This window comes from Microcaecilia unicolor, chromosome 2 (genome assembly GCF_901765095.1).
Source record: "Microcaecilia unicolor chromosome 2, aMicUni1.1, whole genome shotgun sequence".
Taxonomy (NCBI): domain Eukaryota; kingdom Metazoa; phylum Chordata; class Amphibia; order Gymnophiona; family Siphonopidae; genus Microcaecilia; species Microcaecilia unicolor.
Genome location: NC_044032.1, coordinates 109,485,286 through 109,512,375, shown reverse-complemented (window position 1 = coordinate 109,512,375; position 27,090 = coordinate 109,485,286). Strand labels below are relative to the sequence as shown.

At 40.3% G+C, this 27,090-nt stretch overlaps 1 protein-coding gene across 3 annotated transcripts in view; it reads right to left on the bottom strand.

Moving 5' to 3' along the window:
- The window catches only part of ERBIN (erbb2 interacting protein), a 405,835-nt gene that overhangs the window by 192,292 nt on the left and 186,453 nt on the right, over positions 1 to 27,090 (bottom strand). For all 3 annotated transcript variants that reach the window (XM_030193205.1, XM_030193207.1, XM_030193206.1), the window contains exon 7: positions 21,930 to 22,019. In XM_030193205.1, coding sequence (XP_030049065.1) covers positions 21,930 to 22,019 — 90 coding nt within the window. The remainder of the gene's footprint in view (positions 1 to 21,929; positions 22,020 to 27,090) is intronic.

Here is a 27,090-nt window from a genome sequence, read left to right as displayed (position 1 = left end):
CAAATTCCAGGCCACCCTTCAGGGGTGGAGTAATTACTGAGGGACCCACCCTACAATAGTCAGGCTTCCTGCAACCAGTCACAGAATCTATGACAAGGCAGAATTGGTGTGTAGAGCCCGGCCTTTTTCATTAAAACTTGGGGACCATGGGCCAGTTTTAGCAGACAATGGAAAAGGTGCCGGTACTCAGTACCCCCAAGTACCCCCTCAAAAATAGCCCTGATTCTTTCTATAATGCCTTTCCTTATTCACATTAAAGTGGTCCTATTTCTTCTTTTTAAAAAACAAAACATCCATTGTTTGGTAAAGTGAGGACAGTGTGTCCTGGGTATGGAATCTTTGCCAGTTTGCCAATGACTTGGATCTGGTAGATCCTTGGCATTTTCTCCACCCGGAACACAATTACACGCATGTCTCTCGTACCCACGGCACTGAATCCAGAACAGACTACATATTGACACAACAGGTGGAAACATTTCAGAGAATAGCAGCTGCGGTGATAGGCCCTGGGGGCATCTCCAACAATTATGTTGTGTGAGTTGACCTAGACCCCCCCCCCCCCCCCCCGGCGTCTTTTTGGCCACAGTACCATTGGCATTACACAGAATATTTATGGAAGGATCAGGATTTTCTGAAATTTCTGCAGGATAAGTGGGAATTTTTTGTACTCACCAATGGTCATCACAGAGACTGCCCCCATTTCTTCTGGGAGACAGCAAAAGTGGTAATAAGAGGGAAAATAATAGCATACACTAGTGTATATAAAGCAAGAATAGCATCTAGTATAGTAAAATTGGAAGGGTAGCTTACTTGCCTTAAAATCTTTGCGCACGAGCCAACAGAAGCGAACAAAGAAGCCATATTGCTGTACTCAAATTGCCCTTAACACACTCATACATGAGCATACTAAGTGCTCTTTGCTACATTGCAAATTTAAATTTTACTAGTATGGAAATAAATCAGACAAGCTAATGGCAAGATTGGTAAAGACTGGAGAGGGTCGCAAGCCTTTCCCACACTGAGAGACGAGAATAGGAATGTCACTGGACATAAAGACAAAATCATGCAGCGGTTCTTGAATTTCTTTTATGGCCTATATGGGTGAGAAGAGGGGTAGGACCAGGCCAAAATCATACAGCACTTTTTGGATGAAGCAACTGTAGAGACCCTCAACCAGCCCCTTAGGCCAAAAGAGATATGAGCTATGGGCTCTCTAAAACTGTACTCTGCACCAGGGCCAGAGAGTTTCACCGAGGGGTTTTACAAAATCATGTAAATACAGCTTTTAGGACCCCTTTATGCTTATTTTATGGAAGCGGTAACAGCGGGAACATTCCCTTTACAAGCTAACAAGGCTTATATCACACATCCCAAAGCCCCAAAAACAGTGTGAGAAAGTAGATTCTTATAGGCCCATATCTCTTCTCAATGTCAATCTAAAGATATTATCTAAAATCATGGCTACTAGACTGGGAGTAGTGCTCCTTGATATATGAAGCACAAGCTGGGTTTGTAAAGGGAAGGCAATCTGTTTTAAATGTACAGAAGATATTGGTAACAATGTCATATTGTCAGACAAATAAGATACTGGCGTTGATAGCTAGTCTAGAAGCCAAAAAGGCATTCGATAAGGTGTATTGGTCATATCTTTTTGAAGTGCTGTCACGCTTAGGGATTCAGGGTTGGTTTCATCAGGCGATTCAAACTCCATATAATGGGCTTCAGGCACAGTTAATAGTAAATGGGACATATTCAGTCTTCTCAATTTTCGTGGAACAAGACAAGGCTGCCCATTATCGCTGTTACTCTTCATCCTCTCCCTAGAACCCCTGCTTTGCATCCTAAATAATGTCCCAAATATAACAGGAGTAAAAGTATGTGAAACACAAATCAAAAGGATTAACTTATGCAGATATGATAGTTTCGATGTCAGACCCATAAAAATTATTAGACATGCTGACAGAACTACTATCCAGATATAGGTGATTTTCTTGGTTTACTCTGACTTTTTTAAAATCCAAAGCTCTGTCAGTTAGTCAAAATGTTAGAGAGGGTTGGTCTGTAGCCTTCTCGTTGACCTGGGAAGATGGGAAGCTGAAATAACTAGGAATATACCTCCTGGCAGATCTTTCTTTATATGCCTCAAATATAGCTCCTTTATTGGATGGCATAAAAATCAAACTTAAAGAGCATGGAGTTCCTATCCATTTTCACTGTGGGACAGAATAAGACTCCAACATATTGGCCCTGAGATGGTTATATACTTTTCAAATGGTACCTCCGTTTTTGAAGGGCTGTGATGAGAAGTTGAGAAGGGTTCTTCAACACCACTTGTGGCAGGGCAAGAAGCTGAGATTACCATTCAGGGAGTTGCAGACCCCGATCCAGCATGGTGGGATGGGTCTCCTGAACATATAATACTTTTCAGTGGCAAGCCAGATGAGACATATAAATGACTGGTATCGACAAACAAAGGCCTTCTCATACACCAACTTGGAGATGCAGCTGGCGTCCGGAACTCACATCAATAGCATCCTTCATGATTTGACCACTTATATAAGCGTCATCACATATACAAAGCAGCCAGGGAGACTTGGAAATGGACTTGACATCACTTTCAGTTCTCGCCTAATTTAACACCATATATGACCTTTTATGGGAACTCTGACTTTCCTCCAGGACTAGGTGACAATCAGTTTAAGCACTAGCAAAATCGTGGCCTATGCTACCCGGCACATTTCATAGTCCGAGAAGGTAAACCGAAACCCTTTTCCACGATTTAGAGAGAGTTCAATGTGCCTATTTTGTATTTTGTTTTTGCATATCTTCAAGCCCGTCATTATGTACAGTCGTTGGAATGGGCTGTCCTTATGGAGGACATACAAGAAGTTCTGTTGGAAACCTATCAGTACCTTTACCACTTCACCACAGAACTTTACTGGACATGACACCAGACCTTGCCTTTGCTGCCTTAGCGAAGCAGTGGTCTGCAGAGTTGTAACAACGGGTCACGGTGGCTCAGCTTAAAGACTTTAGTTTGCACAAAAAGCATATGCAATTTGCGTTCTAAACAAGGAAGCCTTATAAAAATTTGCTTTGCGTTCATGTGTATTGCTCTACAGAACCCATAAGATGGATTTTGACACCACAGGTCATTGCCCTAGGTGTAAAGTTCCCACGGCACAAATGGGACACATGTTTTGGACATGCCCAGTCATTAAGGACTTTTGGATGAGTCTTCTCAACTACTTTGTTAAAATGTGGTCCATATCAGTGATGCATACCCCCCTGTTGTTGTTTGGAGCATACGTTGGGACCATATAAGTTAGACAAATTAAATAAAAAACAATATAAAAACTAATAATGCATTCTAAACACAAATGCATTATGCTCCACAGAACATACATAATTCCAACAATCAAACTAAGCTAGTATAAATGAAAACAGAAATATGGAATACTAAATAAAACAACTTTCTAAAAAAGCTTAAAAAGGTACCTACTAGGATCCCAAATGGCACATGCACCAAATAGCAGTAAAAGACAAACCAAACAGCAGCAAAGTCTCAACGCCTAAAAACTACCAAAAATATGATTTAAAAAAATCAGCTGTAAATCAAAAAATAACCAATATGCATTAACCAGTGCTCAAAAAAACAAAAAAACAGCACTCACCAATAGAGGCAAGTGCTCAAACGGGGCTCCTCCTCCTTATATCCCATGAAAACAGTCACACTTGCTCTATTCAAGCTTATATGCAGTGTGCTAGAGGTCAAAAGTGCCACTTGGTGATAACTCATTAAAAATCTCTATTAAAAAAAAAAACCTCAAAAGGGAGTCTCAAAAACATCACAAAAAACTAACAGCAGGTGCATGTGCCCTTTGGAATCCTAATAGGTACATGTCCTTTTAAGCTTTTTTTTACTACAGAAAAGGATTGATGTCTTGTTAACGAATGGGAAGGAGGCAGGATTCCTTACTAGTAAGAGTTTGAATATCTACATGTTTCACATCCTAAAACTCTGGTTTTGTATATATTACCAAAAAGTACATAAGTCACTTACTTTAACACCAGGACACCCCATTGTGTCCGGAATAGGCTCTGTATTAGAACCTGTCAACATTTGTAGATTTTTTTTTTAAGACCATTAGTTCAGCGATACCTTCATATGTGAGAGATTCTAGCTATATTAATTTTCTTGAAAATATTGACGTTAATAAAAAGACTATCTTTGCTACTTTGGATGTTGAGTCTCTCTACACAATTATCCCTCAAACAGAGGCTTTAAAAATTATAACAGAATCTCTGAGAAACAGGACTTTGCATTAACGTATACCTATAGAGTTTATTATAAAATTTGCAAGTCTGGCTTTACAAGAGAAATATTTTACTTTTGAAGGAAGATTTTGTAAACAAGTGGAAGTGTACTGCAATGGGGGCCACTATGGCACTGTCAATTTATATGTTGCACAATTCAAAGAGAAGTTCATTGAAGATAACTCTTATAACACACACATTAAATTATGGAAAAGGTATATAGATGATATGATTTGGTAAAGAAGTACAGAAGAATTAATTCAATTCCACCGCTGGCTTAACAATAAAAGTACAAACTTGAAATTTGTACTTAGAGTCATAAGGAGGTTGCATTTTTAGATATCACATAAGAATATAAATGGCCATTTGGAGATTAATTTATACTGAAAACCTACAAATACAAATAAATTATTACATTTTGATAGTTATCACAGTACTTATTGAAAAAAAAAAAAAAAAGACCTTTTAGTCAATTCTTGAGGGTGAAAAGAAGATTTTAATATACAAAGTGAGATGATGAAGAAAAGGTTCAAAGATAGAGGGTACCCAGAAAAGTACATTAGAGATGGATTAACAAAAACACAAAAATGTGATATGCTGATGACACAAAGTTATTCAAAGTCGTTAACTCGCAACAGGATTGTGAAAAATTACAGAAAGACCTTACGAGACTGGGAGACTGGCGGCTAGATGGCAGATGATGTTTAATGTGAGCAAGTGCAAGGTGATGCATGTGGGAAAAAAGGATCTCCCTCGAGACAGTAGAAAGGACTTAAAAACACTTGTTTGAATATAATATAATTGTACTTCTTCGATATAATTTATAGCTAACAAAATGCAATTTCCTTTTATGTGAAGGTTTATTCTGTTTGTTAACTGCTTTGAATCCTTTGGGAGAGTTGGCAGTATATAAAACATGAATAAAAATAGAAATAAATCATAGATTTCATAAGTTTTTATTAACTTTTATGTTAAGCATTGTGTGCAACAAGTTTATTTATGGTTGATATTTATTATTTCTACGATGTATGTTTGAAGTATTTAGATGATTTTTTGCATATGCATGATCTTCCTATTAAGCTTCTTGCTAGTTTTTACTTATTCTATATTAGTTTTTTAGAAGTAGTTGGTCCTTAATAGTCTGCTTTTAGTTTTTGGTGATGTTTTTGAGACTCCCTTTTGAATTTCTCTTAGAGATTTCTGATAAGTGATCACCAAGTGGCACCTTTGATCTCTGGCACACTGCATATAAGCTTGAATAGAGCAAGTGTGACTGTTTCATGGGATACAAGGAGCCCTGTGTATTTGAGCACTTGCTGCTATTGGTGAGTACTGTTTCCTTGTTTTTTTTTTAGCACTGGCTAATGCATATCGGTTATATCTTTTAATTTAGAGCAGACAATTATATTTTTGGTTGTTTTTAGGCATTGAGATTTTGCTGCTGTTTGCTTTTTCTTTTACTGCTATTAGGGGCATGTGCTCTTTTGTACGTGTCCCTTTTAAGCTTTTTTAGAAGGTTGTTTTATCTAATATTCCATATTTGTTTTCATTTATACTAACTTATTTTGATTGTTTTTATTATGTGTATTCTGTGGAGCATAATACATTATTTATTATGTGCATTCTGTGGAGCATAATGCATTATGTATTTAGAATGATTATATCGTTTTTTTATATTAATAGGTTTTATTAAGATTTGACCAACTTATATGGCTGTTCTATATATGAGATGTACGATTTTATGATTTCTGTAGTTTTTTATTTTATTTCATATGTATTCTTTCAGTGGAAAGTACAGCCCCTAACACCTCTGGAAGGCGAAACATGGCCAGCTGAAGAGGTTCTCCAGCGGCCAACAGGTCACTCACCTATTTGCTGCACACAAATGAGCATGCACTGGAGTGGGGAGGCCAGCACGACAGCAATACATAGTAAAACATACATAGTCAATGATGGCAGAATAAGACCTGTATGGTCCATCCAGTCTGCCCAAAAAGATAAACCCATAAGGTATGATGTGATACTACATATGAATAATTGATCTTGATTTGTCATTACTCCACTCTAGCCCTTACAAATCTCTCCAGCCACAATCAGCACACTGGCATTGTTCTCCATCTACTGCAGTCTGCCAAGCACCGGCTTTGCTTCTCAATTACTGGAGTTGCCATCTAATCACCGCTAAGCTTCTTTAGTTCCATGCACAATTCTTCTGTGTTTATCCCATGCATTTTTGAATTCCGTTACTGTTTTCCTCTCCACCACCTCCCAAGGGAGGGCATTCCAGGCATCAACCACCCTCTCTGTGAAAAAGTACTTCCTGACGTTATTCCTGAGTCGGCCCCCTTGCAATCTAAATTCATGTCCTCTAGTTTTCCCTTCTCTGGAAGGGGATTGTTTGCATATTTAATACCTTTCAAATAGGACCGTGCTATCAGCTGCAGTGAGTAAGGAAGTGACTTACTCTCGCCATCAGAGGACTGCTTCAGCTGGCAGAGCTTGGGGATTCATTTTATTTGATCTACCACCTGTTAAAATTATATCCAAGTAGTGGTGTAGCCATGGGCAGGCCCGGGCCCACCCAGAATTCTAGCATCTTTGTTATGCCTGGCATCTTTGCTATGCACCAATACGAAACAAGATGTTATTTCACCAATTCCTTATTAACATAGCTTTTGCATTAAATCTCTTGTAAGCTAATTTGTATCATTAAAAGAACTTTAATGGGCATACGCTAGTTTGCATGCATACTAATGGAACTTTAAAATGTATGTTTTGGCTTATGCTCTGCCTCACTGCAAGTTAAAGGAGATCTAATTGAGGAACCCAATGAAGCTTAAGAGCTGAGAAGAAAATAAAGACAATCAAAAATCTATTACAGGGCATAAAAAAGTATCTTCATCCAGTATCAGCTCATATTAATCTTAAAAGTTACAGGCAGCAGACCTGTAAATCCACAGTCGGTAATCAGAGACCTCAATCCTTAAACTACACTAATAAAGACTAAGAGATCAAGATACTAAAATAAATGGACATTTGGGCATTTAGTAAATACTGTCACTATTTTGCAAATAAGACCAGTAGGAAAACATGTATAATTTCTCTGTAAGACTTGCAAAAATTTTAACTACACCTCTGGTATGTAGTTAAAGTTTTTGCAAAAATCAAATGCAAAACTTTTTTTATGCAAATAGATTTAAATATGTTCTAATAGCTAATGAGGTATGCATAATTTTGGATCTCAATAATTCATTAGCATTGAAATTATGATAAAACATAAAAGAAAAAAGTGTGCATGGTAAAATAGCTATTTGTGAAAAAGCAATTCTGCTTCATAAGAGAATTGGATGTGCCATCCTAGCTTAAAACAAAGATTCATCAACAACACTGAAATTTTGATCAGAATAGGCAGATAAAACTTTCTCCTACAGATGTGCAATGGCCTTCTCAGGTTCACTTGGCTAATAATTTATCATTTTAACTCTAGGAAACACTTACTAAACCCTGCTATGCTAGAGGTCATGACTGTCATCCAGCAGCAAATTCCATGCTAGTTTTCTGAGGGGTTACCTAATACTACTTGAAGGAGAAAACATCTTTTCCATACAAACCTGCTCCACTCCACACATTTTATAAAAACAAATATTCCCTCTAAGCCTCTCTTCTAAGACAAAGAGTCCTACCAGTTTTATCTTTATTTCTAAGGAAACTATTCCATCTCCTTTATCATTTTTGCCACCTTATATGTACCTTTTCCAGCTTCTCCATATCTTTCTTAAAGATGAAGAAAACAACGCAGGTAATATTTAAATTCACTGTCATTTGATAAGTAGAAGTTTGGAATACTGTCTTTGTAGAAGCCTTGGATGCTGTGGTTCCTAAAAAGTTATGAAATTGAAAGGGGCCTGGGGAAACCCGGGGTCCATTCTGGATTGTGGCTCTTCAAAAAAGGATGACAATTAAAAAGGAAGTTGATAAAGACCAGCAAAGATATAGATACACATTAAGATATATCAAGGGGTGATCTGAACTGCCAAACAATCAGTATGTTTCTAGGTAATTATAGATCTCTCTGAATAAACTGTGCTTTACCTTTTGAAAGGCCTCCTAGAAACAAGATTGGCACCATAGTTTCACCAGGATCTTACTCCTCAATAATTTAAGGACTTGTCTTCAAAACAAATGAAACTAGAACTTTAAGAATCCTTCTCCAGTACATCATTTTGTTATCATAGGAGGCACTATGACTAATGACTGGGAGCCTGAGGTGTTATCAGACCCAGTAAGTCCTAATTTATGAGATCTGTGTTCTTTAACAGAGGAGGAGAATGACGCTTCCTGTCAATTACATCCCTCAGCCGGGGGGAGGGGGAACTGAGGGAAAGGAGTCCACCATGTAGCGCCTCTTTACAAGTTGAGTGCTACTTGGACTCTTGAGAAGATTGTGTATAAGACAATGGAAAAGATGTTGGCTATTAATATTTTATTCGCAATTTGATCCCATTCCTACATGTATAATTAGAATTTTTAAGGGCATTACAGTTCTATGGTTGCCTAATATTGTGAATTCTTCCTAGTTTCATGGGTCCCCCCCCCCCCCCCACCTCCCTGAATGATCATTATTAAACCCTATATGAAGAAATCTGTGTTCAGGCTGCTTCAATCACATGAGTTTATAGACCTGCATAAAATTTACCATTTTTAGGTAAAATTATTGTAAAGATTATGTATTTATAAATTCTGATGTTTTGTAAAGAGAATGGGATTATTCATCCTTTGCAAGAAGGTTTCAGAAAAGGGCATGAACAAAAACTGTTGACTTCCGTTTTCAGTGATATCTTTATGCTGCAAACAAAGGTCAGGATTCTGCTAGATATCATGTCCACAACTGGAACCACTGATCTCACTACTAATCCAGTGCCTTCAATTGGTGGAATTCAGTGGATCGGTATGAAAGTGGTTCTCACCATTTTGCCTAATAGACCCCAATGAGTTTTATTTCCTGAATGCTGAATCACTGCTTGAGCACTTAGACACTCCCATCATACAAACATTGTGCTTTTATAACAATGACAGATTTCCTTTTCATTTGGAAAATCTCCAACTGTTTTGAAATAGACGTATACCCCTGATGCAGGCATTTGCTGAAATGTGGTCACATCAGGTTTGGCTGATATTTGAATAAATTTCCTGTGTTGTTACACTGCTAAAATACTGGTGATTTTTGTGTTCTTGCTCTAGACTGGGTTGCTTTCTGTCTACTGTTGTATCCTTTGGGATCCAAATGGAATGGGCATTTGAGAACCTACCCTCTGTGTCCTCCCAGGCCTCAACAATAAGTCAGGTCATTCTTGCTAAAGGGTTATCACTGCAGGAACAGAGGCAAGGGACTATGGCGAGACTTGGAATGGGCACTGCTGTCCCATTGGAGGGCGAGATCTCTCACAGCTTGGATCTGTACGAGTTATTCTACAACTAGTAAAAAAGGCCCGTTTCTGTTTGTAAGGAAACGGGCGCTAGCAATGGTTTTTTTTTTTTTTTTGGTAACTGTAGAGTTGTTAGTAAAGTATTACGGTATAATGAGAAGGAATAATTGTTACATTTGTAAATCATCTGTTGCTGTGTTGTACTATCATGTGAAGCCACTGTCTTTCCAGGTGCAGTGTATGTTTGAGAGAGTGCGAGTATGTGTGTGTGAAAGTGTGTGTCTGACAGACAGACAGAGTGTGTGAGTTTGATCGAGTGTGTCACAGGGACACACAAAGAGTGAAAGACTGTGTGTGTGTGTGTGTGTGTGAGAGAGAGAGTGTGTCTGTGTGTGTGTTTTTGTGTGTGCATGACCCCTTCCTTCTGTCCGAGTTGCAGGGTCGACCCCTCCCGCCCATGTTTGGATTTTCAGTAACTTTCCCTTGTTTTAATCCTGTGATTGTGTTCTTTTGCCCATGCCCTCCATCCATCCTTGTTTAACATTTGTCCTCTCCCCTTTCCCTCCGGTTCTGTTCTCTCCCCCCCTCTCCATGTGTTGTGTTGTGTGTGTGTGTGTATGACCCCTTCCTTCTGTCTGAGGTGCAGGGTCGTCCCCGTTGATGGACATAACCCATACGTAATGGCTTCATCTGCTTGATGACAAGGAATTGGACTTTCAAGCTATTTAAGCCTCAGATTTCCTTGCATTTATAAAACTGTATTTCAAAGTAACCATTATGCTTTTATGACCCAAATCAGCTTCATAATTTGCTGACGAACAGGTTTTTCCTTCTGAGGTTCCTTTTAAATGTCCAACAATAGAGAAGTTGTCTTCAGGGGTGGGAGCATCCTTGCTTCAAACAGAAGATAATGCAAAGTAAATTAAACTCTGCAAAAAAGCTTGCAAAAAAGAGGAATCATACTTAATCTTCAGATCATCTCAAATTATAACACAAGCAATTCAGCACAAAATCATAAAAACATTCGATCTCTGAGTCTCTAAAAATATTAGGTGTACTTGTTGACAGACACTTAACTCTGGAGCAGCAAACGAACTCTACTACCAGACAAATGTTCTTCTCTCTTTGGAAGCTAAAACGCATAAAACCAAACGCATAAAACCTTACTAGGGAAGTATTTTGAGGTTTAACTCAGTCTTTAGTCCTTAGTCGCCTTGATTACTGTAATGGGATATATGCAGGGTGCAAAGACATGCGCCTGAAAAAATTACAAACTGCCCAGAACACAGCTGCTAGGCTCATTTATGGTAAATCGAGGTTTGAATGCTCAAGGCCACTGCGTGAGAAACTGCACTGGCTCCCTGTAAAGGACCGAATAACATTTAAAATTTGGGCTTTGGTGCATGCAATTCTCTATGGAGAAGCCCCTGCGTATATGGACGCCCTTGTCAGCTTACCACCTCGAAACTCTCACAGATCAGCTCATTTGTACCTAAATCTGCATTATCCAATCTACAGTGGCCTCAAGTATAAAACCACTTACGCCTCCATCTTTTCCTATATTAGCGCACAACTGTGGAATGGTCTACCTAAATTCGTGAAAGTTATCCCTGGATCATCCGACCGTCAACAGATATCTTAAGACCTAATTATTCTATTTTCTATCCACATTTTCCTGCCTCTGCTATTACTCACTTGTCCCTTTCCCTACAATGCCGTTGACTGTTTGTTGAAAATTTGATGTATGCTTTTGTAAATTACTGTAAGCCACATTGGGCCTGCCCATGGGTGGGAAAATGTGGGATATGCTGTAAATAAATTTTAAATAAATGTATATAGAAAAGAAAAATACCTCAGATTAGCAGCTCAATAAAGTACTTCAAAGCAATAAATACATTAGCAAAACACACAAAAATAAGTCACTTATAAATCTTCTTAAATCTCCTTAAATTTGCACATTCCATAACATCCCATGGTGTGACAGAGTTGGTTTGGTTTCAGTGAGTTCCTTAAGTTGCAGCGCTTATGCTGCAATTGGAGTATGACCATTGTGTAATTTAACTTGCTGATGGAGTTATATGGCTATGAGAATCCTTGATTCATTTAAAACACTGACCATCGCTGGACCTCAGGAATCTGACAGCATGTAGTCAATATTACAAGATAAGCTTTTTTGATTGCCTGAATCCTGATTGTGTTTTTGTTTATCAGATCCTATATGATGCCCTTAGTCAAATTACCATTGCTTAATGCCACTGATAGGGAGCGGGGCTACCTTGCTCTCCACCTTCCCAGCTGCAAAGGGGTGGTGTATAAATCAGTTCATATTGCCGGTTTCCAATACAATGCAGCCAAATGGTGGAACACATTGAGCCTGCAGAGGTGGGAAAATGTGGGATACAAATACAATAAATAAATAAAAGACATTTAATGTGATCGTTAATATGAAAGATTTTGTAAAAAAATTAAAAGCTTTTTAAGAAATTTTATTGACAGAAGTGATTTGTAGATGTTTTATTCACAGTCTTTACATCTGTGCTATTATAGATCTACTTGCATCTCCTTGTTTGTATTATCCCATTCTTGTAATTATACCAGTTTATGAAACTAACTTACGTAAGCCACATAGAACCAAATTTGACATTTGGATGTTTGTGGGATATAAATTTAATAAAATGATTATTAAGCAACAATGATAGAAATATCATCTAGAGGGACTCTGATAGTATCTTTGGTTTTTGAACAAGACTTGAATATGATCATGAAGTTATTCTTCAAATACTCCTCCTCTTTATTTTGTGGACAAAAAATATGGGTTTATCCCGATGTGACTAAAATAACTCAGCAGAGACGAAAACAATTTTTGACTCAGAGATGAAGTGAGGAATCGGGGGGCAACTTTTACATTGGCATTTCCGTGCAAATGTATGATTCGAATGTCGGGAACTAAATACGTATTTTTTGAGCCAACTCAGTTAAGGATTTTCCTGGACGCTAAAAATCCATCTAGCCGATTAAGCGGAGCAACTGAACCAGCGATAAGTTAAATCAACGAGAAGAAGAACAGGACTATGCCAATTTGAAATAGAGAATTTTTCTTTAATAATAATTCTCCTTAATTTTTAAAGACCACTCCCCCCCCTCTTTAATAATTGGTGGTCTAAGGAAGAGTAAAATGATGTTTATGCTTATATTTTATAATTTTTTCTTTTCTTATATTCCTCTGTATTGCCTTACGAACTGATATTTGTTTGTAATATATGAAAACTCAATAAATAAATATTAAGCAAAAAGGTGGTGTTAAAACATTGTGGTTTTCTAATGGCCTCTTATCAACGACAAAGCCCATTCATTTTGAATGGGCTCCGTCGACATTGCTGCATGGGAACTGCAAGCACAGCTTGATAGAGGCCCTAAGACTTTTCCCCTTCCATTTTATTAATTGATTTAAAAAAATCAGTTATCAATAGTGGGTGAAGTCTTTATTTTTTTTCTTTTGTTTACTAAGTTTGGATGAGACATGCCACCTTGTTTTTCTTTTCTCTAGTAGAAATTTTCTAACCATCAAAACTTATCAGATAGCTAGAAGATGAGTGACCATGTCCAGCTCTCTCTTATAGAATCTACAGATATACCAGGTTTTTTTTAATGCATGCTGTGAACCATCTCATCTGTAATCTACTGTCCTGGGCTACAACTATCAACCTCTCTCTTTTGGGCTTCAATTCACCGCTCCTTAACCATTCATGTGTCTGGGTTTGAATCATGTATGGTTAGAACATCAACACTGCTCTACTAGGTCAGACCAAGGCTCTAGCATACCTAGGGTGAGGCGGTGATGGCCGTCTGCCCTGTGTGCCAGCAGCGAGGGGGTATGAGGAGCAGTGTGCACTGTCGGCTCTTCCGGTCCCCTGCACCAGAAATGGAAGTTGGCGTCAGAGGGAGCAGGGGACCAGCAAAGCCAACATGCGCCTGCTCCACGCACCCCCTTGCTTGGAGGAGGAGGTGGTGTGTGCTGCCCGGGGGGGGGGGGGGGGGGTGCTCTTCCCTAGGTGCCACATGCCGCTGGACCAAGGGTCCATGTAGCTCAGTATCCTGCTTCCAACAGTGGCCAGTCCACATCACAAGTACCTGGCAGAGTTCCAAAAAGAAGAACAATTTTGTGGTACTTAAACCTCTAGAAGTGGCTTTCCCCAGGTCTTCATTAATAATGGTTGAAAGTCTTTTCCTCCATGAATTTGTCGAAGCCTTTTTTAAACCCAGGTACATTAACTGTTTTTAACTACTTATTCCAGCAATGAGTTCCAGAGCTTAAATATTAAGTGAAAAAATATTTTCTATTTTTTTTAAATGTGCTACTATGAAACTTCATGGAGTGTCCTCCTAGTCTCTGTACTTTTTGATAGAGTAAGCTATCAATTCATGTTGAGCCATTCTACTTCATTAAGGATTTTATAAACCTCTATCATATCTCCCCTCAGCAGTCTCTTCTCCAAGCCCTAACCTTTTAAGCCTTTGTTCACATGAACGTCATTCCACCTCCTTAATCCTTTTGATCACACACTATCTTCTTTGAGATGTGGCAACCAGAATTGCACACAATACTTAACGTGCGGTCTTCACTATGGAGCAATAAAGATACATTACGATATTTTATTCTCTATTCCTTTCCTAATAATTTCCAACATTCTGCTTACTTTTTTGGCAGTCACAGCACACTGAGTGGGAAATTTCAAAGTACTGTCCATGACGACACCTAAATCCTTTCCCTTGGTGGAGACTTCTAATGTGGAACCTAGAAATATGTAGCTATATTTTGGATTGTTCTTCTCAATGTGCATCACTTTGCACTTCTCCACATTAAATTTCATCTGCCATTTGGATGCCCAGTTTTCCAGCCTCCCAAGATCCTCCTCCACTTTCACACAGTCTGTATGTAATTTAACAACTTTGAATACTTTTTGTGTCATTTGCAAATTTGATCACCTAAATCACTATTCCCATTTCCAGATCATTTATAAATGTGTTGATTAGGGCTACACAATTAACATGTTAACACGCTTAAATGCATTACTTAACTACCATTAAATTTAACACAATTAATGCCGGGAGATGACGCTCACCTTAACTTCTTCCCAAGTCAGGGCCATGCTTCCTCTGTTTTCACTTCTGGTGCGCTCCCATGAAAATGAAATTAGATTGATGTAATTAAAAGGAGCCACCGATCCTCCCCGAGAGCACCTGTACTGACGGCTCTACAACAGAGCTGCTGGTACCACTGACCCCAATTGTGCGAGCTGTTGGTGCCACTGACAACCCCTCCCCCGTGTGAGCTCACACCCTCCTCAGAGCTGGCATCACTGCTGGGGCACCCTCAGAGCCACTGGTAAGGGTTTTAAAATCAGAATCAAATAGCTGCACTGTTCACTCTCTCACCCTCACTGAAATCATATTGCAAGAGGAGGAGAAAGTCTGTAGCTGACTGCTCATGTTACCATGGGGGTGGGGGGGGGGGGGGAGGGGAGTCTGTCCAGCCTCAGGGTTCAAATGAGCAGTCTGCTCCAGGCAGATACACAGGAGGAAGAAACAGCACAATATGCAGCAATTTACTCTCTACTCCTCCTGCAGTATAGTATGATTTCAGCAGGGGAGAGGGGGAGAGTGTGAACCGCGAACCTGCTACCTGTGGATAACGGGGGGGGGGGGGGGGGGCTGTGCAAAATGATGCATTTCTAAATGTAAACAACTACATGTACATGCTAAATTTACTTCAACTCTTACATTTGGATTGTGCGATTAAAAATTTTAATTGACGTGCAGCTCTAACGTAATAAATATGTTTGTACATTCACCACTTGTTTATCCTCTCTCTCAGTATACAAGAATATCTCTGGTTGTTTTTCTTTCTTATTGTATTCTTTTATTTCCTTTAATAATGTTATTATTTTGTTCTTGTGCAGGTCTTCCGTCATCTCTGTTGGAGTCCTCTGCAATAATAGTATGATCTTTTTCTATTTTTCTTTGTGTGCGTGTATTTTTGTATTTGTTTTGGTAGTTATCTATAATTGCTTTTTTTCTGATCAAGGGTATCCTTGCATAATTTTGAAAATGTAATAAAATTAAATGTAAAAAAGAAGAGCTTACTCCTTTCCAAGTTAAACTACATAAGCTGTGAAATGGAAGTTAAGCATGATAGTTTCAGGAAGGTTGAAAACCATGAGGGCACCACATATGAACAGTATATGATCAGGACAGGAAAGAATATCTACTGCAAACAGAGTACAGAAGGAAGATCCAGATAAAGACTTGTGATTAATTATCTTTGTACTCAACTGTTGTCCTCTTTGGCAGATGTGCACATACTTTTCGAAATAAAAGTTTGCTGAGCATTAATGGATTCTAAGAGTGACAGCTCTGGATATACTAGAGTCTATGTTCTCTCTCCTGCAACCCCATTCTTTGGCTCTGTTATTTAACAGCTGCACAGATATGCCCTAAGTGGCTTCTAACACAGGGATTCTATGCCTTGCAGCTTGAAGACTGAAACCTTAAAATTAAAAAAAATGTAAAAATTAAAAGAAAAAAGAAAAGAAAAATCAAACTATGATTAATCCTCTGCCTTCTTTCTTATTTACTAGTCTGTGGGAAATATAAACCCAATAGTTAGCCATGCATCATTCAGCAACTTTTAAGCAACTGAAAGCTGCAGGTTAAATTAAGACTGGAAATTCAGTGCTGGGCCATATCCGGACTCCAGCACTGAATATCTGGGTCAGTGCAGCAGTGGTGTAGCCACCAGGGGCGTATCTGCTATGGGGCCACGGGAGCCTGGCTCCTGTAGATTTGCCCCTGGACCCCCCCTACCGACGACCCTCTCAACCCCCCTCCTCCCACCGTCACTCCGCCATCACGCCTCACCTCCCTTTGCTGGCGGGGGACCCCAAGCCCCGCCAGCCAAGTCTCCTTCCTTCGTTTGGGTTTGGTTTCTCACGTCCTGCACACACGTACAACGTGCAGGACATCAGACTCACAGAAACAAAGGGAGGTGAGGCGCGACGGCGGAGTGACGGCGGGGGGTTCAAAGTAGTTGGAGCCAGGTGGTGGTGGTGTCGTCGTCGGGCGGGCAAGTGGTGGTGTCGTCTTCAGTGAGGGGAGGGGGGTTTAAAGTAGCTGGAGGTGGTGGTGGTGTTGGCGGCGGGCGGGTGGTGTCGCCGTCTTCAGCCGGGGGGGGGGGGGGGCTCAGCGGCACCGGGGGGGGGGGGGGCTAAAATGTGCCCCCCTCGGCTCTGCCCCCCCCCCCCACCGTTGAAGTTCAGATACGCCCCTGGTAGCCACCAGGGGGAGGGCCACCTTGGGAGGCCTGGGTCCTCCCCCGCCAAAGTTTCAGTACCGGATGAATGACTGATAGGGACATCCAAACCCTGCCAGCCAAAGCCAAGCCCCCACCAGTGTTGCCTTAGCAGCAAGGAAGCCAGCGAGGTGCTTCAGCCACAGATGCCGGCACTTCTGACAATGATCCATACTTTTTACTGTCCTAACTTTATGCATTTATTTAACCGTTTAATGGACTGAATATTCCCACTAACCAGTTAAGCACTGGCTCTGTCCACTGACTGCTCCAGCACCAACCAGAAAGTGTTGTGGCAGTCAGAACTGATATTCAGCGGCACTGCCCATGTAAGTGCTTCTGAACATCAGTGGCCGGCCCTCATAGCATAGTTTAAGTAGGCAGGAATCTCTCCTGTGCCCTTAAACTATGCTGAATATTGATTCCTGCGTACATCTTGTAGCCAGCTTTCAACAACATATAACAACAACATTCATCTTGAACCAGATCAAATATGGCACACACTTTGGATCGGTCTGAATAGGCACTGCTAAAATCCACGGTCAGAAAACATCAGTGTAATATTTGCAATTTCAGCTCTATAATGTTAAGTCAAGGGAACCAGCACTAAATATCTAGTATGCTGCTTGGGTGTTCATTATCTTTATACCATGGAAAATATGAAGAGAGAAAACTTAAAACATAGAAATATCTACATATACCATTCCCCCGATAACACCTAAGATGGCAAACGAATTGGTATACAAGGGGACATTGGCTCCCAACTTCCAAACCACATCGCCTCTATCTTAGAGGGACTGAGCTTTAATTTGTGTGATAGGAGCCACTGCAAACAGTTAATTGCTAGTGTCCCATCCAAACTCTTACTTAAACATAGAATTTTATCATCATCTGTGAAGACACAATACCTAACTTTGATGCCTTAATCATCTCATGTGACACGAACAGACAAGGTGATACAAAAGACCCCTCAGTGTCACACAAGTTCTCATGTGCTTGATTTATACATATGGCTTCTAATTTTAGGTTTTAAAACACCCTAATGCAAAAAAAGTGTTTATTGGATACTAGTAAATAAGGCCCGTTTCTGACACAAATGAAACGGCCCTAGCAAGGTTTTCCTCGGAGTGTGTATGTTTAAGAGAGTGTGTGTGAGAGTGACTGTGTGAGAGAGAGTGAATGTGCGAGTGTGTGTGTGTGACAGAGAGTGAGTCTGGGTGCGAGTGTGTGAGTGTGAGTGTGAGAGAGAGAGAGTGTGTGCGTTTGAATGAGAGTGTGTGCGTTTGAATGAAAGTGTGTGTGAGTGCGTATGTGAGACAGTGACTGTGAGAGAGTGTGTGAGAGTATGTGTGCGATACACAGACTGTCTGTGAGACTGAGAGAGTGTATGAGACCGAGTGTGTGTGAGACCGAGAGTGTGTGAGTGACTGTGTGACACATAGAGAGTGAATGTGATAGTGTGAGACTGTGTGAGAGTGACAGAGAGAAAGACACAATGTGAGAGAGTGTGTGTGTGACAGATACCTCCTCCCCCTCTGTGGTCTGAGGACCCCCTCCCCCCTCTCATGTCTGAGGACCCCCTCCCCCTCTGCTCCTCTGCATTCCCCTCCCTTCCCCTGTTGTCTCAGGACCCCCTGCCTCTCCCACCCTCTGCGTGTTTGGCTGCAGCGTGCGAGTGTGTGTGTGTGACAGAGTGAAACTGGGTGCGACTGTATCTGTGAGAGAGAGAGTGTGTGATTCTCCTCTCTCCTCTGCCCCTCCCTCCAGCCACCCAGCGATTCTCCTCTTTCCCCTGCCCCCCCTCCAGCCACCCAGCGATTCTGCTCTCTCCCCTGCCCCCCCTTCAGCCACCCAGCATTTGTGCTCTCTCCCCTGCCCCCTCCAGCCACCCAGCGATTGTCCTGTGTCCCCTGCCCCCCCTCGATTCTCCTGTATCCCCTGCCCCACCTCGAGCCATGCAGCGAATCTCCTCTCTCCCCTGCCCCCCCTCCAGCCACCCAGCGATTCTGCTCTCTCCCCTGCCCCCCCTTCAACCACCCAGCAATTCTGCTCTCTCTCCCCTTCCTCCCCTCCAGCCACCCAGCGATTGTCCTGTGTCCCCTGCCCCCCCCCTCCAGCCACCCTGCAATTCTCCTCTGTCCCCTGCCCCCCCCTCCAGCCACCCCATGATTGTACTGAGTCCTCAGATTAGCTCCGCTGAAGCGGTGGCGTTATTGAAAGCCCTGGCTGTCCACGGAGACAGCTTCAGAATGTTGGAGGTGAGTTCGTTCCCTCAGTGCTGCCTTCTGATTACCCGCCCTCGACGTCATCACGTTTTGACGCGAGGGCGGGGCAGAGAGAGATGTGACAGACTTACGAACCCTTCACTGAAGCCACGGAGTCTGCTTTAGAACGTTGGAGGTGCTTTTTATTATAGTAGATATGCCGGCAAAGCACCACCTCCCCTTATTTCTCTTATATCCTCCATTCAGTTTTTGTGCCTTTTCTGTGCTGACTCCTAAGTAAATACAAATGTATATATTTAATTGCACCAGAAAAAAAAAAAAGTACTCGGCAACAGAACCTGTGACACAAACACAGTAAAAGCTGACTTTTTTGTACCCTCAAAGTATCCCAAACTAGCTGGAAAATAATCACCTAAATTTATAATTTAGAAACACTGAAGAACAGAAACCCAATGACCTCTGCAGCCTAACTTCCAGATAGGATTGAAAATAATTGTTTAATGAGGGTTTTACAATAGCAAACATTGAATTATTCAGTGTCAAATGCAACTGATAAATTAATCAGGATAAGAACTTCACCTCCTCCATTCTTTCCCCATCTCTGAATACCAAATACTGAGACAACTGCCTCAGTATCATGTGACTGCCTAACTTTCTTTGGAACTTATCCAACAGATCCACCAATTCTAGAAAATCCAACAGATGCTGTGACACTGCCATCTCAATCATCTTCCATAAGTCAGTCAACTTTGATACTCGCCTATTGGCTATAATAGATTCAGTGGTACCTTCCTCTATTGAGGTATTCACAATTTTTATCAGCCTCTTTACAGAGAAAGATTTTGTACCTTTAACCAAAAAAGAAGGACAAGGATTCATCACACAAAATGTCTCACAATACTCAATATCTCTACCAAGGATCTTATTATGTACTTCAAGACCTAAATTTTCTTTCAATTAGGAGCCATCCACTGAGACCTTAAATCACCCCTCACCTTTGCTGTCCCCACCAAAACTGAATTTGGAGGGTGAGGAGAGATATATTCTACAACAGCTCCTTTAGGACTTTATTTACTAAGACTATTTTCTCATTCTGTGTCTAAGAGAAAGCAAGCTTAATAAATCAATCCCTTAATGCACCACTGCAGGGTGTGGACAGAGGTACAGTCAGCTGCCCTTACCCAATCCCCTTCTGTCTCATTCTCCTACTTTGTCTCCACCCAGTCTCCCTCTATTTCCCTTTCTTATACACCAGCCTCATTTCTCCATGCCACAATCTTCCTCAATCAATCCATCTAGCCAGCAAGCCATCTCCTACCAGCCAGCCCAAACCAGCCCTTTCCCATCTAAACAAGCCACCCTCAGCCTTCCCATCTAGTCAGTCAGCCAAGAAACCATATTGACCTCTCCATTCACTTTGCAGGGTGCCAAAGGCTGCTTCCATTTTTCAGTTCTCCTCTGCACCATATAGCTTTTAGAGAGTTTGAGCCATGCAGTACAATGGTCTTAGGGTTTCAAGTCCCATGAGTTCAACATGGGAGTTGCTGCACCACCCACCTCAAACTCACTAACAACCATGTGATACAGAGAAAAGCATATAAAAGTTAATTTAGGAAGCAGCAGGAAGAAAAACAAGGGCTTGAAAATCCTGGACATCATGGAGAATACATAGCTGTCATGGTGACCTGGCACCCAGAATTTTGTTGAGCACAGATCTATTCTAATATTTTTATCCCAAGTGACTGCTGTTTCACGATAAAGCTTATTAACCCCTTCCCCTTTGCTGATATTAATATCAACACCTAACTGGTTCACCTCTTCAACTACCTTCAGCCTGTACTTCTACAACTTATCCCCTTGATCAATATCCCTAAAGATTTGTACAATTTTTGCTTGAAAATATCCTGAAACTCAGGACATTATACTTTTTAAACAAGAAATGAAGCAACGTATCACCATAACAATTCCTTGGAACTATTTTTTTTTTCTGCAGAATCAAATTGTGCAGAATGATTTTTAGGATCCTTTTAGAGCCCTTCCATAACACTTTGCCTGCTGATTACACTCCAACCTACTTTCCTCAGTTTTAATTTTTCTTCAGTGATACTCCTTTTCATTACGTCTTGCTTTTCAGCCTTCTTAATTTCTCTGAGAACCATGAGACAGGTTTTTTTTTCTCCTCCCCCCCCCCCCTTTTTACATATACACGTTTTGGTTAGGAGCAATTCTATCTACTGCCTCTCTCATTTCTTTATTCCAAAAATCTACTAATCCCATTGTTATTTAGTTCTTCAAATGTCTCAGACATTGACCCTAATGCATAACTGTCACCAACTTATTCTTGGGACGCAACACCCTTACTTGCAGATCAGCATTATCAATACTTTGAAAACACACTACTTGCTTAAATTCATAATTTTTATATGTTGGAAGTTTGAGTACATCTTCAGCAATGCATGCGTTGGCAACATTTCAAAAGAATTAAAAAACAAAAAGGCCCACACATAAGATCCATTTATTAAAATGTTTTAGTGTGATACACAGTTTCATAAAAGGAACATATTTTATATAGCATTGCAGTAAACAAACAATAATTCAGAAACAAAAACTTACCTGCCAAAATTTGCTGGCAAGAATTCAAGAAAAGCATCATTCAGATACAACTGAGTTAGGTTCAACAGTTGGGTAAATCCATCTGGAAGCCTAGATTAAAAAAAAAAAAAAAGAAACAATAATATTAAGCATTTATTCTATAATACATTAAACTTACTAAATGGTATAGCACATAAATATGTTCCTTTTTTAAACTGTATACATATTTTAATTATTTTGTCAAGATTAATAGCGAGAACCAAAATACTACATTATGTGTGTCAACAACTAGGCATTTGAAATGACAGAAAAAAGATCAGACACATAGGTTTAAAAGGAAGAAAGGAGACATCAAAATTCTGGAATGTTTTCAAGAGTTTTTTTTATTTTTTATTTTCTTTTTCCGAAATTTGACAACTGTTTTCCTCCTCCTTTTTAGCCACTTGAGGGGGCTACCATGATACAAATTTCCAGTATAGTTTTGATTAAGTTGCGGAGGAAGGTAAATGGATGTGAGAATCCCATTCTTTTTGGGGTAATTATAAAGGATATACAGGGATTGTTATTTCCATATGAAGGTTTCAGAAATGTTTGCATGGTAAAATCATCTAGCTGTTCATGTATCATTGGATGTGCTTTCTATAAGTGCATATAAGTAGACATTCGCATGACAGACCCTTAAAGATTTTCGCAAGTCGCAATGGTGAAGAGAAAAGTTGTAGTAGGTGAAGAGGAATGTTGAAAAGTTTGAATGTGGTAATGTATCTGGTATCCTCTGTGTTCTATTTATTCTGAGGTTTACCTCCTTTTGAAGCATGATGTGAGGCCTTCTATTCTACCTACAGCTTTTTGAGTTATAATGCTTTTTGTCTGTCTACACAACAAACAGTGTTATGCCCATATCATATCTATATCTTTTTTTTGTTTGTTTTGTTTCTATTTCTCTGTATATGCTCTCAAACAGATCACATTTATTTACACACAATAGTTGAAGTCTCTACACAAACTGCGTATTACTTTTTCATATAAATAAATACCCTACCTAGATCAGTTATTTCACTGGATGGGGTATTCCTTACAATTTACCCAATACTGTATTTCCCTAATTCTCTAAATTTTTCTGTTCATAATGCTTTTCTGTTTCTCAGGCAATTTATAAGACTTACTGGCAACATATTTGATTAAAACAAGAGAAAAGTTCCTCTAATGTCAAGCCTATACTGATTTTACAGATATGCAGATACCTATCAAAGTTAAAAGGTACCTGCTTGTCTGAGTAGATGCTTTCTAAAAAAAATTAAAACAAAATAATAATAAATAGAAGCTTATCCTTGCATCAAAGAGATTATTCCCATATTTGGTATTCCCTGCAGAATTTCTATAGACAATAGTTTTAGTTTTTAATGAGTTCCTCAAGTCCTTTATTCCTGCATTGGGTACTTCACACCACACTGTATTTACAAACCTACTAGCAATGCCCTAGTTGAGCTCTACAATGCACTTTTAAAAAACTAAATTAATTCAACTTATGGTAAATTAAATTAAAAATTGGCTCGATGCTCTGCCACTTGCCTTATTAGCTCTTTAAGCCACCCCATCTGCCTCTTTTTAAGACTGTCTCCTTTTTAGCTCTGTAGAGGCCGCACTAAGCGCCTTCTTCAAGCCAATCCTGATAACCAATATTCTGTATATTAGGATGTGTTACCCAATATCATTACCTTTTCTGTCTTCAATTCTCACAGGAAATCTCAGTCAGAAGAGGGGAGGGTAATGTGAAAGATATACGGGTTTACTCAGCCGCAGAACCAGATGTTACCAGCCCAACCATCTCAAGACCAGTCACTTCCTTCAACAGACCAGCCGTGACTGTCACTTCTACTGATTCCTCGCCCAGGTCGCTGTGAAAATCCAGCCCTGTTCGTCCAGATTCTTCAGAGCTTCCACCGCTTCAACCACAATCGCCGAATGAGAATTTAGAACCAACAGATACTAAACTTCATATTTTCCGTGGCTATGTATGATTATTATAGACTCATATTTTGTTTTATTTTCAGTTTAGCAATACTCCTGTTTGAAAGGTTCAATTTTATTTTGTTCTTAGCTAAGTGACACATTTTCTCTTATGAATGATCGTCCATAATTGTTGATTTTGAATATTTCATGAAAACTCACTTTCTGCCATTTAAATTGATACTGCTTATACAAGGGTAACATCAAACCCTAATAATGGCCACAATATCGCAATGTAAGTGTAAACCCTGTTACTATCAGTCAGTTATGCCATTATTTAACTGTGGTACAGGCTTACTTAGTTTCCCTGTAGGTTGGACCAAGGACCAAGTGGGGTTATGCTGAGGGATACATAAAATCCTGGGGTGGGTTTTATGTGCATATAAAAGGGAACTTCATGCTCCCCAGTCATTATGCCTATGTCAACGCGTATACATGGCCTTCTTAGTATTATTACTGCTATTCTCTTGCCGTATAATTGTAAGACCCAGAAATTTCAACCAGCTCAGGGAATTTGGATGTCTACAACCTAAGACAGCTGGCAATCATAGTGCTAATCATATACTTCTTGAGTCCATACCAATGCTTAATCAAAACTGCTATCTCTTCCCAAGACCTCTGAGACAGATATATTAGACTATCTCCCCATGCAATGGTCAACTCAATATGCTATATAACAGATGCAATAGAGGCCACAGAAACCTGCAACCATATAATGCACATGGGAATGCGAGACATAGATGAGACACTGTGATGCTTACAATTATGTAACCTATGCAAGGATATAATCAATGTAACCATGTAACCAATGCAAAAATGCATATAATCAGTATATAACCTATGGATTGATTAGCTTAACAATTTTTAGCAATATAAATATACGTAGTGGTAAAAATATAACCAGACCTGCATACTAATGGGTCTGATCATAATGTTCTTATAAATTGTATTTTGATGGTTAACCACAAGTTTGGGTTAGGCCCAAGAGGGGTTAGAATGATCCTAGACAGGTATCCATATTATGATTAGGATTCCAAAGTTGACCTTATCAGGTATTATACCCTCCATAATTTTAACATCTTACACCTTCCGGAAGGGATGGTGACAAGCTTGACACAGAGCTTTTGTGTCCCCCCAAATATGGGGTGACAAGAGGGGAATGTTAATATATGTTGTAGCCAGAGCCCCCGTCACTGGAATAGTGGTGGGCTCTGTCATGAAGCCTAGGCCCTGAGAGGCACTGGCTAGGCCAGTAAAACTGAGATAAGACTTAACACTGGGCACCTGCTGAAGCAGTGTCTAGTCGGCAAGTCAAATCAGGATCTGACCTAACAAGCAAATGCAGTTTTAAAGCTTAAATGAAGAATTAGATAACCTGAATTGACAAGTTAGGTTAGGCTAAGATGGAATCCTTTTTTAAGATGGATGCCTATGAAGATAGGAAAAGAGGGGAAAAAATTGTTTATCACAAGAAGGTATTGCAGAGGATTGGGAAATGTGTAAGGGGGAGAGATTTGGGCTTCCGATCTAGCTTGTGGTTAGCTTGTGGTCAGCTACTGTAAGAAAACAAGATTTGCATATAATTATACAGTTTTAATGAAGTGAATAATGAGGAAAAAGGGTATATAGGAAAGGTGAATCTGGGAGGAGTTTGGATTCGATCCCCAACTCTCCAGAGATGTAAAGCTACGGACGGATGTCCTAAGACCCTGTGATGAGCGTACCAGACTGATGTAAGAAATAAATGTTTCTACATATCTGAACTTTCAGCTGTATCTTGGTATTACTCAAAGTTTCACTCCTTTTATTTCTTACAGTGATAGAATAATTTCTTTCATAAATATACTCTTCACTAAATACCATTCACCAGAAACATTATGGGTAAAAGAATTCACACACTGATATCCATAAGTGACAGGAGTCAGGTAATAGAGGTCCTATTGGTGGGATATATTCCAAGCCTTCTGAAAGACCCTCTTCACCCTCCTGGACCGGTGTCCGGCAAGGGTCAAAGGGGGGGGGGGGGCTCCCTAAGGTAGATCTTAACAATCTCTATTTAGAAAATGGAAGTTATAAAAAACCTAAACTTAAATGGCTGCATGTATGTGGATGTGTCGCGTGACACTTACATGGTGACTCTGGCTGTGATGAACTAGAGCCGATACCGGGAGACCTGTACGGTCTGTCTCTCATATATGGCAATCTGGTTTTGGATGGGCTGGAAAGGGTTTAGACAGCTACTTTAGTGGCTGGAACATGAGGACAGTTCTGGACAGTCTTTTACGGACTGTGTCCCGCAAATGAGAAGATGAATAGGCTGGAGTGGGCTTTGAGGGCAACTCCAGCAGTTGGAACATAAAGATAGGGCCAAGCGGACTTCTATGGTCTATGTCCCAGAAACGCCACAGAAAGACCATAATCAAGTATATAATATCACATTCATTGTTGATTTAATCATGAACTGATAATGATTGTGACTATTGGACAGATTGGATGGACCGATCTGGTTTTTATCTGCTGTCATTTATGTCATCTGCTATTACTATTAATCCTCTCTGCTTTCGGGCTGATGTGCAGACCTCAGCTCTGACATAAGCATGAGCATCAGATGTCACCTGACCTACTGGCGCATGCATGTGGTGATCTCTTAGCACACAGTGCCATTGAATCAGAGAAGTCTTATATGTGCGCACCAGAGTGTTCCAACTTCCGTTCCTTCCTTGCCTGCAGTGCTGCAGCTCAAACCCAGAGACAGAGAGCTGACAGGATTTTTTTTTTAAAGTACCATTAAATTCTTGTGGGTGAGGACAGGTTAAATTCTTGCGGGGACAGGCGGGGACGGCTAAGATTCCCCATGGGGACGGGCGGGGATGGGTTAGATTCCCCACGGGGACGGGTGGGGATGGGTTAGATTCCCCACGGGGACGAATGGGGACGGGTTGGATTTCTGTCCCCGTGCAACTCTCTAATCCGCATCTACAAGGCTCCTGATTCAGTCCCTTTCAAGCCATCCCCACCAGCTCAGTAGTTACCACTGGTTCTGCAGCCTCCGCCACCACTTCAAGTTGATGGACTAAAAGAACATTTTCCAAGATTCCTCACTCCCATAACCAAGCATCTGACAACTACAGATATTACCTTACAGGAAGAAAACACCTTACCTGAACAGAGC